The 12,384-nt window shown below is 49.0% G+C and overlaps 2 protein-coding genes across 8 annotated transcripts; one reads left to right on the forward strand and one right to left on the reverse strand.

The window, feature by feature from the left end:
* Nucleotides 1–32: 32 nt before the first annotated feature.
* Nucleotides 33–6,668, forward strand: GMPR2 (guanosine monophosphate reductase 2). 3 transcript variants are annotated; one of them, XM_046007587.1, is made up of 10 exons: nucleotides 33–144; nucleotides 852–972; nucleotides 1,090–1,209; nucleotides 3,475–3,558; nucleotides 3,693–3,866; nucleotides 4,605–4,686; nucleotides 4,770–4,876; nucleotides 5,063–5,105; nucleotides 5,675–5,834; nucleotides 6,041–6,668. In XM_046007587.1, exons 2-10 carry the CDS (start codon nucleotides 886–888, stop codon nucleotides 6,228–6,230), a joined length of 1,047 nt encoding a protein of 348 aa, XP_045863543.1. In that variant the 5' UTR covers nucleotides 33–144; nucleotides 852–885; the 3' UTR covers nucleotides 6,231–6,668. The 3 variants fall into 3 exon arrangements, with proteins under 3 accessions (XP_045863543.1, XP_045863544.1, XP_045863542.1); XM_046007588.1 differs by lacking the exon at nucleotides 33–144 and adding an exon at nucleotides 156–463 and having other exon boundaries at nucleotides 876–972; XM_046007586.1 differs by lacking the exon at nucleotides 33–144 and adding an exon at nucleotides 157–463.
* TINF2 (TERF1 interacting nuclear factor 2) lies at nucleotides 4,883–10,214 on the reverse strand. Of its 5 annotated transcripts, none has more exons than XM_046007583.1 (9): nucleotides 9,283–10,211; nucleotides 9,037–9,141; nucleotides 8,812–8,913; nucleotides 8,622–8,729; nucleotides 8,440–8,536; nucleotides 7,820–8,279; nucleotides 7,663–7,730; nucleotides 7,468–7,559; nucleotides 4,883–5,134 (listed from the first exon to the last, which is right to left on the reverse strand). In XM_046007583.1, the coding sequence occupies exons 1-9, from the start codon at nucleotides 9,472–9,474 to the stop codon at nucleotides 5,009–5,011; spliced, it is 1,350 nt and encodes a 449-aa protein (XP_045863539.1). In that variant the 5' UTR covers nucleotides 9,475–10,211; the 3' UTR covers nucleotides 4,883–5,008. The 5 variants fall into 5 exon arrangements, 3 of the variants coding, with proteins under 3 accessions (XP_045863539.1, XP_045863541.1, XP_045863538.1); XR_006818631.1 differs by having other exon boundaries at nucleotides 4,997–5,134; nucleotides 7,468–7,537; nucleotides 9,283–10,212; XM_046007582.1 differs by lacking the exon at nucleotides 4,883–5,134 and adding an exon at nucleotides 7,050–7,339 and having other exon boundaries at nucleotides 9,283–10,214.
* Between the last annotated feature and the right edge of the window lie 2,170 nt (nucleotides 10,215–12,384).

The following is a 12,384-nucleotide window of genomic DNA, read 5'->3' on the forward strand; positions in this document are numbered from 1 at the left end:
ACCCCCCCCCTCCTCCCCTTTCCACCGGGTTCCCGAAAGGCTCAGGAATGCTTCCGCGTTTCGTTTTGGTGGCGTCGTAAATAAAAAGAAGGCGGAGGTTTAGTTACAGCAAAGATGACGCCTCCGCGATTCTTAGAGTTTCTGGTAAGCCGGGGCTTGCGAAGCGGGGTCTGAACGAACTACTTCTCCCATCATGCCTGGGGAGAGCCCCGCGCGTTCCACCCTGGGAGTCGTAGGCTTCCGCCCCTGGGATCCAACGGCAACCTCCGTGTGTGAACTCTGTTACCCAGAAGACCTCGCAAGACCGCGGCCGATTTCCCTGGGATTCCCCTGTTTCTCCTTTTCCCCCCGCAATTGGCGGAACCTGTTGGTGTGGCCCACAAGGTTCAGCGGGGCTGCACGAGGCTAGTTGCTAAGCAAGGGGTACTGTGGTCAACTGCCACCTGAGCCACGGCGACAGGAAGTGAGTACCCCTATTCCGGAAACTAGTTGTGGGAATATCCCCCATTCCTACTCACCGCCAAATCAGCCTCTTACCCCAAATTGCTCTTTGCAAGGGTGGGAGAAGGGAGAGCAGTGGGGGTAAGGAATGCACATTTGGGGGGTCCTTCACGACTCCATCGCAGTTCTTCTCCCCATCAAATAGTACCTGGGATGGAGATACGTAGAGTAATTGCAACCATAGGACGGGTCAGAGGTGACATTCTTCAGGGACCATGCCTCAGCCAATGCCCGACCTTCCATAATTTAAGCAAGGAGAGAGATGGGCACTGCCGTTAGATCTAACAGGGCATTTAGGCCCACGGGGAGATTGGTTCAGATCTCTCCACCTGACTTTTCCTACCTTCCAGTTCTCGGACTTGTTGCTACCCCAGGGTCCCCGCCATGCCTCACATCGACAGTGACATCAAACTGGACTTCAAGGATGTTTTGTTGAGGCCCAAACGCAGTACCCTTAAGTCTCGAAGTGAGGTGAGCCTGCTTTCCTAGCTCCTGGTGGGCCAGGATCGAGACAGATTTCTGGTTCTTGTCCTCATACAATACTCATTTATTTGATGAATGAAATGCATTTTCCTGTTCATATCTCAGGTAGATCTCACAAGATCCTTTTCATTTCGGAACTCAAAGCAGATGTACACTGGGATCCCCATCATTGCTGCCAATATGGATACTGTGGGCACCTTTGAGATGGCCAAGGTTCTCTGTAAGGTAGGACTTCCCTTATGCAGGTTTTCCTACTGGTGAGCAGTTGTGTGAGCTGACTGCAGACATAATTTGCAAACTACTCCCCCCCTCGTCAGCTGTGTGGCAGGTAAAGTCAGGATGTTCCAATTTACTATTTAATCCATTTTCTCCAATACTAATGCACTTATCTGATAAGTTCAAAGGCACATCTGAATTAGTAAGAGTCAAAGCTAAGTTTTACCCCATTTTTCTGATACATAAACATAACTTCCTTTTCTCCCATCCAGCACTTTATACACCCTGCCAACTCTTCCACCTCCTAGGTCATCCCCATCAAATCACATTCATCCCTCCCATTACACCATTGGTCACAACACTAAATACCTACTGTTTTAGTCCCGAAACTAAATATAGCATGAGCATTCAAAAATTCCTAGCTAGAAGATCCTGGAAAAATAGCTTATTGATTTTCTTTCATGTCTGCTACCCTTTTTTATTTTTTTAATCTTCCTCTTCTTTAAGTCCTAGGTTTCTGGGAATTTCTGGGATGTGCCCAAAATGGAATGTTTTTCTTATGCGCAGGTTATTGTTCACTTTGAAAATAGAAGATGCTGCTCCCATCCGTAATATTACCTTCCTCTATACTTGTAGCTGAGAAGGTAGATAGTTACTCTGGGCACTCAAAAAACATACGCATTCTTCTGGTTAATCCATGTAGCCCCGGTTGATGGATTCTGCTGCTGCTTGTGGCTCTGTTAGCCTTACGGACTTCATCTCCCTTTCTCTATTTTCAATCGCTGTAAGTCTCTGTGGAATGTCACTTCTCTGAGTTTGAGAATTATACAGTTTTAGTACTTTATTGCTGTTGCCGTTCACCAACTGCTTAGGAATCTTCTTTTTGTCCGTGGTCCACCTGCTTTGCCCAGCAGAGTTGAGGAATAGTGAATCTGACTTCAGTATTAACAAACGTGCTGTAATATGTGGCCCTTGGGGAGACTGTCTTAATACTTTGTGTTGAGATTGGCTTTTCAGTACTACTAATGGGTGCTAAAGAAATCATAGTCTAGAGACAGGGCCAAGTTTTACAGTAATAATAAGGTTGGATACACTCACCTTTTTCTAGATCTCTAGCATGGTATGTAATTGGATGTGCCTATCATATCCCACTATACCAGTACATCTCCAAGGTCTACTGACCTCATGGAGTGATTTTTCTTTGTGTATCAACACACTGATGGCAGAGTGTTGTTGAGGAAGTAGAACTCAATACCAGTTTTAGCTAGATGGTGTTGATGAGTGAGTATAGCAATACCACTTCCTTACTGCTGATACATGACTTCCTTGGATTTCTTGTCACTTGCAATATTTGTGCTATCTCTGTCAACTGCTCTTTTGTCTATTTGCATGTCTGCACCTTTAAAACCCAAGCACTGGGGCACCTGGCTGGCTCAGTCAGTGGAGCACGTGACTCTTGATCTCAGGGTTGTGAGTTCAAGCCTCACATTGGGGTAGAGATTACTTAAAGTCTTTTAAATAAATAAATAAATGATAAGGCACAGGCACCAGCATTTACAGTGGCCTCTGAATGCCTTTCTCAAAGTATTGGGATATTGTTTTGCAACTTGTTGACCCTAGGGAATACAAGTCTGATGAGTTCACTATATCCTTGAACTTGGTTGACTGAAATAGATGAATGAAGTGGACTTTTTAGGTTGGTCTGTGTCTCCAAAAAATGTGTCCTTTATTCCAGTGGAGATGGAGAAAGAATGGGGTAGCACCTTATTAGTTCCACTGAGGCCTTACCTTTTGTGAGCATTTAGACTCACTGAATTATTGCTGGTAAATAGACCAGAAGATACCCCAAAATAGGTGAGTTCAGTACTAGTTTACCATTGGGGGAGGGGCCGAGTCAGTGCAGGCAGACACCGGCTTCGTACAACCTTGTCATGGCTCTTTCTTGTCTGCTGCTTGTCCTACTGCACCAACAGCTTGTCTTTGTCACCTTTTAAGTCAGAAGCCCTTACGTGCTGGTAAGTGAAATCCACTCCAGGTGACTTTGTACCTGACCTGTTGAAGCACTGGGCAAGCACTGGCTTATGGTAAAGCCCTACTGGTATTTGTAGGGAGAAAAATGGTTAAACTAAAATCCCAGCTCAACCTGTGGTTTCTTTCAAGTTGCTTTCCAACGCTTAGTCCTTTTTCTCCCTCAGAATACTAAAAAGATCTGTTTCTAGCAAAAGAGACACTATTATAGTTCTCTCCTTTTTGATGGCTTTTTCTTCTCCCCAGTTCTCCCTCTTCACAGCTATCCATAAACACTACAGCCTCCAGCAGTGGAAAGAGTTTGCTAGCCAGAATCCCGAGTGTCTTGAGGTAATGCTGGTCCTCCCCTGATCCCTTCCTTATCCCAGTTTTCCATGCATCCTGGGACCAACCCTCCCCTTCCTCGCCCCACTGGCTGCTCACTGGGTCACTTGTGTCATGCCACTGGCCCTGTCTCTCTCAAGCATCTGGCGGCAAGCTCAGGCACAGGCTCTTCCGACTTTGAACAGCTGCAACAGATCCTGGAAGCTATTCCCCAGGTGAAATATATATGCTTGGACGTGGCAAATGGCTACTCAGAACACTTTGTTGAGTTTGTAAAGGACGTGCGGAAGCGCTTCCCCGAGCACACCATTATGGTACGTTTCTAGTGCCTGTGGCTGGTTATGTTCCTCTTCCTTCCACTCTCCTGACACTCCACTTTGTTATGTCTGTTCATTTCTCCTCTGCTGCATTATGATTTTCCTAGCCCACTGACTCACATCACTGGGCGATAATCCACAGTTCCAGGCTTAAGAAGTTTAGATTGGTTAGTGCAGTTAGCTCTGTCTCTTGACCCAGGCCTTGTGCATACCTATGGTACATATTCATCTGCCCACTGAGGTGCACTAGAATCACATTAAAGGGGTCGCATGAAAGCGTTTTATTTGTTTACAAGCTTAGAGGAGTGATGACAAGGCTGCTTTTTCTCTGCAACATCAAGGGGTCTCTCTGTACTGTCCATCGGAAGTAAATACAGCCGTGCAGGTGGCCATTTAGCTTATAGTACCGCATCTCCCCCTTGCTCTGAAGCCAGAAATTGTATGATGTAACGGCTTAAGGATAGGATATGTTAGGGTCTCTTGGCAAGGATGGGAAGATACATCAGCTCTGGCCTTGGTCCAGTTGGACCCCAGCTTTACCCTAGTGTAACAGTGATACTGGCCACTCACCCCCTTACCTCAGCTTGGGAAGTAGAGTCCTTGCCCAGTAGAGGAAACCTAGGTACCCTTCTTTGTATTAACGCTGGAAGGTCACAGTCCAGGCATGCTGTGTGTGAGAGCGCGCCACCTCCTCTCTGGTTTCCGACCCTAAGAGTGCCCTGTTTTGTGCCTCAGGCGGGGAATGTGGTAACAGGAGAGATGGTGGAAGAGCTGATCCTCTCTGGGGCTGACATCATCAAAGTGGGAATTGGCCCGGGTAAGCTGCTTTACTGGGGGCCTCAGGCTACTACTACAGTGGCACACGCCCCGGGTTCACTGTTCCCATGACATTCTTCTCAGGCTCCGTATGCACCACCCGCAAGAAAACCGGAGTGGGGTATCCACAGCTCAGTGCCGTGATGGAGTGTGCAGATGCTGCTCATGGCCTCAAAGGCCACATCATCTCAGTAAGGGCCACAGGCAGGGGAGGGGAGGAGGCTGCCACACCGCTGTGTTTTGTGCTGTGTGGAAACTGTAGTAGCAGTGGATCAGGACTCCTGGGTTCCTGTCAGCTTGGAGGTGGGCCGCGGGGACATCGCTCAGAGTGCTTGGGCAGTCCGTGTTCTCTCTTCACAGTGCTCCTTACTTTGCAGGATGGAGGCTGCAGCTGTCCTGGGGATGTGGCCAAGGCTTTCGGTAAGGATGCTGGGAGAGCAGGGAGGGTCCTGTAGAAGATAGGTCACCTCTGAGGGTCAAGGATCAGGCTTGGAAAGGCTGAGAAAGCCATTCACATTCTTTCACAATATGAACTAGTGACCCTGAAGCTGTGGTGTCACTGGGGGCAAGGAAGCAAGGGAATCCAGAGACTCTGGTATCGACTGCCCAAGTGCAGGCCATGGCCATCTGTAATATCCCCTGAACTGTCGGACTAAAGTTAGAGACCTTTGCCCTTGGGACACTTGGAATGAATCTTGTTTAGCTGCACACAATGAAAAGAGAAGACCAGAAAGAAAAAGAAAAAAAAAAAAGCAGAAGTCAGGCAAGGAATCTCGAGAGGCTCTTTGTAAATTCTTGAGGAAATCAGGCCCACTAAGGCACAGAGGCCAGAGCCGAGCAGGCGTGTGTGGGCTGTGGGTCAGCTAGGGAAACAAAAGCAGGAAGATATTAGAATCATTGTCAGGACTGAGAATTTGGCGTGAGTTGCTTCTGAGGGTGGGCATGTGGGCCACGTTTAATTCATTCCCCCCCCTTGTTGATGCTGGCAGGGGCAGGAGCTGACTTTGTCATGCTGGGTGGCATGCTGGCGGGGCACAGTGAGTCAGGCGGTGAGCTCATTGAGAGGGACGGCGGGAAGTACAAGCTCTTCTATGGGATGAGTTCTGAAATGGCCATGAAGAAGTATGCCGGGGGCGTGGCTGAATACAGGTGGGTGCAAGAGATCCAGGAGCCGAGGGTTCCTGGAAAGCATGACTAAGTAGGGTGGTGGCAGAGCTGCTGGCTGCTGGAAGAGGCACGTACAGTTCTGGGAGGAAAAGTGGTGAACTGGGGCTCAATGCCAGACAGCAGTGGAGAGCCATCATGGGCTTAAGGATTCCAAAAGGAAAGAGTAAGAAGGTTTTTCCTCCTCAAAGGGCTTCAGAGGGAAAGACGGTGGCGGTCCCCTTTAAAGGGGATGTGGAACATACCATCCGAGACATCCTTGGAGGCCTCCGCTCCACATGCACCTATGTGGGAGCAGCTAAACTGAAGGAACTGAGCCGGAGAACCACCTTCATCCGGGTCACCCAACAGGTGAATCCAATCTTCAATGATGAGAGCTAGACCTGAGCAGCTGTGCCCTCTCAAGGCACTAGCCCCTGAGCACAGGGCCTCTCAAGAGGGCTCCTCACCCATCTCAGCCACTGTGGCTATTTCTTACTCAGTCAATTCCTGTCACCTCTCTCCTGAGGGTTCCCGCAGTAATACCGTACTCTGTACCCACAGAATGCCCAGGGCACTCACTGGGGAGGAAGCAAGGCAGGCAGGCTGAGAAAATGAAGTAAGATAGTCAAGTGTGAATCTGGGGACCCAGCATCCTGAGAATTATTAAAAGGAAAAGATGCTGATTCCTACCTAAGTGTTTAATGGCCTTGGTCTGGAAGAGGGAGGCTCTTGAAATCATGTTTTATTAATGAGCTTCATTAAATAGGATCTCTGAATACCTAAAAAGCCCAAAAGTGTTGCCATATTTTAAATATCTCAATAAAGAGATCCCAAGGACTTTGAAGAGATTCTGGGTCTTTCTGCACAAGAGGGCATCTGGGTGCCGCTCCAGGGTAAGTGGAAGTGGAGTTGGCACTGACCCAGCTGAGCCAAGGACAGGAAGTACTTTTTCCATAAGTATCTCCATTGCAGTGCCACCACCTCCAGGTAACCCGATGGCATGAGAGTTTACAAAGTACGTTCTGGCATCAGGACACACAGATATTTTTAGCATAGCAAAGGGAAACTTCCCTTCCAGACTGTCAACACACATGAACATTTTCCAGGGGAAGTAAAAAGGCAAAGGGATTCCTCCAGCCCCAGTGAAGCCAGTTCTAAGGAATGACCTACATTGACTTGACAGAAGCCATGATTTCCCTCCCTCACACCAAGACAGTGTTTTAACAAATCCAAATTTTAATTAACAAGGATTACAAAGTAATTTTAGCAAGGTAGTCAGGTCACCCAAGCCCAGGCTTCTGCTTATTCCCACTAAACTGTGTAGAACTGAGGAACTCCTTCCTCAGGCGGAGTGCAGAGGGAATTCCAGTCCTATCCTAAGTGTCTAGACCTGTCTCTACTGTCAGGGAAGGGACAGACATGGCCCTGGGGCCAGAAGTGGGGAGATACTCATAGAAGGTGGGGATCAAGGTGTCAAACTTTGTCTTCTGATAGTTTTCCAGAGACTCCTGCAGAGAAGGGAGCAGGGAGATGCTATCATCATCTCATTCCCTGAGACCTCCATATTCTGGAGCATGTGGATTTCTGTCTCATTCTGCTCAGCCCCTTCCCCAGCTTTCTGTTCCTTCCTACTCACCCTTCCTTCCTTCTGGCCATTTTCTTCTTCATCAGAGTCCAAAACCAAGTCCCCTATGGTAATGACAGAGCTGCACAGAGATGGAGGACACACTGCAGGAATGAAACAGAATCACAGTACCCTTCTAGGCAAACAGGCCCTCAAGACTCCGCGAGAGAGGAAGCTGTCTAGCCCAGTCTGACTCAGGATACTTACATGGCTTCCTGGTCCTAGGAGGGGATAATGACAGTCTCAGGGGGTCCATGGGGCAAACCAAGCTATTCCTGCATTGGGAGCAAGCAAAAAAGATAAGGTGAGGGGAAAGCAGGCTAAAAATGTCCTGCTAGGAGGGAGAAGCAACTGTTCCACTCACTCTTCTTGCTCTGAAGCAAACACCTCAACTGAGTTCTCTTCCAAAGCCCTTCCCCCCAGCGGCCGGGGTGGACTCTTTGGCTTTCCAGTGGAAGCTGCTCTCGTGCCCACAGCACCCGCTGGATCTGCCATGTTTGTCCCATGTTCTTCCCTGTTCTCAGGCTCACATATGACTTGGGGTGGTGAACCCAGATTCCTAAAGGGGAACAGCATGACTGTGGGGCGCTCCTTATGGCCTCCCTTAGTGGATGCCCATCGGGACTGGATTTTTCGCCGGCCTAGAGGTGCCAGATTGAAGTGGTGGCCAGCCATAAGTTCTGGGTCCTTCCTGGAGGCTGGTCCTTGAGGGAGGTATGGGCCAGAACTGGCTTCTGGCAAAGGATCGTGAAGTGCTAGTTTTGGTTGCCGAGGATTCTGCTCCGTGGGCTCTGTCATGCTCACCGAATCGTTAACAGAGCACTCTGAAAAAGAAAATGAAGCTCCTCAGAACAGACAGAAATGCAACTCTTTCTAGTTTCTTACAGCTTAGGTCCATGTAACCCTTCTGACAGCCCATCTCAAAAGGTCTCAGGCTAAGCAATCCACCCCCAAGTTCCTAGTTCTCCCAGAGGGTCCTCATACCTGGAAGTGGCCACCCCATGTCCACAGCATATTGGCTCAAGACAGAAGAAGTAGCGATAGAAACTCCAGGCTGCATCCAACTGACCACATCCTGAAGCTGTGGGCAGAGGGAGAGAGGCATGAAGACCACAGTCCTTGATAGAGCCATCCCCCACTCTGCCCTTATCTTATCCCAACAAAACCTGCTGTGTCTGCAGTGCAGGCAGGGCTTTCTCTAGCTGACACAAATATTCAAAGAACAGCTTTTCCATGGCATCCAGAAAGGGTTCCCCATACTCTTGTTCGAGTTCCTGCAGTGAGGAGAAAAGCAGGTTAGAAGAGGACTAGAGCAATTTTAGACCCCATAATAGCTTCCAAACCAGCCAGTCTCACCTGCACCCTGGAAGCCAAGTCCACTGGGGCCTCTGCTAGATGCTTCACCTCTTGGCAAAAGGTCTCCTGCGCCTCCAAGACCTTCCTCAGATCCTGCTTTGTCTGTTGAGGGTTAAGGAAAAGTAGGCAATTTAGGGTCACTAGGGCCCAGTGGCCGGAAGTAGAATCAACTTTGTGACACCCAGTGTTAACTGGGGTATAGGGCTTGTTCCAGAGATTACTCACCGCTTTGGCGTCCCGCACTACAGGTCCAGACTCTGGGAAATGGTGATGCAGGGCATTCAGAACCTGGGCCCACGGCCGGCCCTGCAGAATCAACTCCACCACTACCTGTGAAGGGTAGTAAACTCACAATCTCCACTTCGGGGCAAGCGCCCTTTTCCAACGAGTCCCAATCCCAAGCGGTCAGACCTCCGCAAGTCCCCTCGTATCCCTCCCCTTTCATCTTCCAACTCCTACTAGCTCTAATACCTTGGCCTTTAGACCCATACACAGGCGTTCGTGGTGGCGGTAGCGAACTAAACCAGGGGCAGCAATGCGCAGTGATCGCAGAAACTCTAATACTCGCGGGAAATGCTCCACGCAGCGTCCCCGCACGACTTGCCAGCTGGCGGCGGCGGCGAAGCGCAGAGCCGCGGGACCGGCCTCCGGGGGCGTGGCCATGGCCGCGGGCTCTGCCCCCGGGGCAGGCCCTCTAGGTTCCTTCCTCCACCTCGAGGCTTCTCGACTCCGCCTAGGGCGAAGCTTCCGGCGGCGCTCAGCCGTTGAGCTGTTTCGGTCTGCGCTGGGTACTTCGCGATGCGATCCCTTCCATAGGCCACCGGAATCCTGGAGGTGTTCAACGCGAGCTGAAGCCTGAATGCAGAAGCTGGCCAGCTCCAATGGCACCAGGTTCTCTGTTTTCCACACCGCCGCCCCCTCAGGCCCGAGGGCTACCTCGCTTCCGGCTCTGCGGTCAGTCTCCCTGCCCCGGAAAAGGGCGGTAATGGAGAGCCAGTGGGCTACCGAGCAGGGAGACGTGACGTCGCGTCATAAGGCCACGCCCCAACAGATCGGGCGCCTCCTCTCGGGCGGCGGTGACTACCTTTCTTCGCGGAGCCTACAAAGTCACGTCCTTCTCTAAGGCTGGACTTAACGTGTCTGGAAAACGAAGATCATGCCCTTCTCCTTCCCATCATCGGCGCCGCTGACGTATGATTCCTTAAATTCTAGCCTCGAAGCAGCGCCTGCGAAGCCTTGCCCGGCTGCACGCCCTCTTCCGTAAGAATTTAACTGTCCCTTTTGCAAAACAGTAGAGGGCGCCCACCTTTTAAAAAAAAATACAAAGTTTGAAAAGCTACATCACGTAGTTAACTTGGTTTTCTCAGGATGATGAGACTGTAGGTAGTTTTTTGTACTTTTCTGTGATTTTTTTTTTTTGTATCATGTATTTTTAAAACAAATAAAAAATAAGTTTTCCTTTTCGGATTTCTGTTACGTGCTTACTCCAGCCAGCCCCCTGATGTGATCGACTTGTCTCCTTGTCACCCTTCCTGGTGTCTCCCCTTATTTTCATCATCAAGTACAGAGCCTGGCACACAGTGTATAGTCTTTAAATGTCGGTTGAATGAATTAACTTCCCTGACTACCTTATAGGAATGTAGTGGAACTACCGTTGTTTCGGACCGTCTCGTTTTCTAGAGGTAGCGCCCCCTGGATCCTCCTTTGACTCACCCAAGATGAAACTTCTCAGGTGATCCACAGGGACGGCTGGACTGAGAACCGGAAGTTATCTTCCCTTTTAAACTCTGCGCTTCCTCCTGGGCTCTGTAGTTTTGTGCACAGCGCCTCTCCTCACCTATGAGTGAGAGACCTAGACCACAGCCCTTAACTCAGTCCTCCTTCCTCTCCACATCTAATTGTCATCAAGTCTAATCAGTTCTATTTCCTCTGGAACTTTATACCCCACCCCATTTTCATTCTCACTCCTCTATCCTATTTCAGGTGTTCCTGTCTCTCACCCTCCCCACACCCAGCCCACCTCCTTTCTAATTTCTTTACCACATTGCTTTCATCATGAATCTTGTGAAATGCAAAGTTGATCATGCCATTGCTAACTGAAAGCTCTCTCTTACTTTCAAAAGAAAGCCCAAACTCTGAAATAGTCTGAAATAGCCCAAAGTGGCAAGGAATATGCCACTTTGTATGTATGCACCTAGATGCCAGCAAACGGGTTTCATCTTCCAAATATACTGTGTTGTCTTACAGTTCTGTGCCTTGCACATACTGGATGATTCCTCTGTCTTTCTTGCCTCTTGGACTTGATCCTTTCTCATCTTTTGTGGTTCATTTGATAACCACCTCCATAAAGCCCATCAGAGTTTTCTTGGGGTCCTCAGTACATCTTTTTATCACCACCGCTGTTGCAGAAACTATCTTGTAAGGTGATTGTAAGGACTAAATAAATTAGTAGTTATAAAGCACTTGGAACAGTGCTTGGCTCATAGTAAGTACTATGTATGTTTGTATTGTTAATGTTTACAAGTCTGTCACCTCCATTCAGGGGGAGCCTGGGAAGAGCTGTTTCCTTTCTTGTACATTCAGCACCTTGTTCATGTATTTACAGCTAATACAACCAGCCCCTTTTTAAGTCTTCTTTTTACTGCCTTAGGAGCCCATTGTCTTGGAAGCTGTCTTAAATCCAAAGGTTCAAGAAGACAAGCGGCCAGAGCTCCAAACTTTGGCCATGTAGTCTCATGGCCACTGCTGGCACAAGAAGAGTCTTGGCACAGAGAACATGGGGAAAATAAAGCCGAGAAGAAAAATAGAAGGTGGTTGTCCTCAATCCTTACTGTGCATAGGAGTCCGCCCCTTAGTCAGCTTGTTAAAACACACACTTCTTGGGGCGCCTGGGTGGCTCAGTGGGTTAAAGCCTCTGCCTTCGGCTCAGGTCATGATCCCAGGGTCCTGGGATCGAACCCCGCATCAGGCTCTCTGCCTGGTGGGGAGTCTGCTTCTGCCTCTCTGCCTAGTTGTGATTTCTCTCTGTCAAATAAATAAAATATTTCACAAAAAAACAAAAAACACACACTTCTTGGCCTCTGCTCTGGGATTTTGGTTAGTGAGGTCTACACTGGAGCCCAGAAATCTGTATTCTTTTTTTTTTTTTTTTTAAGATTTTATTTATTTATTTGACAGAGATCACAAGTAGGCAGAGAGCCAGGCGGGGGTGGGGGGGGGAGCAGGCTCCCCACTGAACAGGGAGCCTGATGCGGGTCTTGATCCCAGGACCCCAAGATCATGACCTGAGCCTTAACCCACTGAACCACCCAGGCGCTCCAGAAATCTGTATTCTTATCATCTCAGTTGATTCTAATGTAAGTGTCTAGAGACTGACTTGAAGAATCCTGGGGTAAGGGAACAGTTTCAGTCAAACCAAAACCAAATCCTCCAAGTCACCTAAAGGAAAATTTCCGTGTAGTAGTGAACTATACAAAGGGTATTGACTCTCTGTCTCTGACCATTGCCTTCCCCTGCAGTTTCCTCTCTCTGGTGAAGGACCCCTGTCCCTGTGGATGGCACGCAATCAGAGTT

The sequence above is a fragment of the Meles meles genome, chromosome 6 (genome assembly GCF_922984935.1).
Source record: "Meles meles chromosome 6, mMelMel3.1 paternal haplotype, whole genome shotgun sequence".
NCBI lineage: Eukaryota > Metazoa > Chordata > Mammalia > Carnivora > Mustelidae > Meles > Meles meles.

Bases quoted from the DNA above. Each gene is read 5' to 3' on its own strand.
- GMPR2 (XM_046007587.1), top strand. From the start codon at position 886: ATGCCTCACATCGACAGTGACATCAAACTGGACTTCAAGGATGTTTTG. The intron at 4,687-4,769 runs GTAAGCTGCTTT...CATTCTTCTCAG, and splicing joins CAAAGTGGGAATTGGCCCGG to GCTCCGTATGCACCACCCGC. The intron at 4,877-5,062 runs GTAAGGGCCACA...CTTACTTTGCAG, and splicing joins TCAAAGGCCACATCATCTCA to GATGGAGGCTGCAGCTGTCC.
- TINF2 (XM_046007582.1), bottom strand. From the start codon at position 9,474: ATGGCCACGCCCCCGGAGGCCGGTCCCGCGGCTCTGCGCTTCGCCGCC. The intron at 8,914-9,036 runs GTGAGTAATCTC...AACCCTCAACAG, and splicing joins TAGTGCGGGACGCCAAAGCG to ACAAAGCAGGATCTGAGGAA. The intron at 8,537-8,621 runs GTTTTGTTGGGA...CTCTGCCCACAG, and splicing joins CTGCACTGCAGACACAGCAG to CTTCAGGATGTGGTCAGTTG.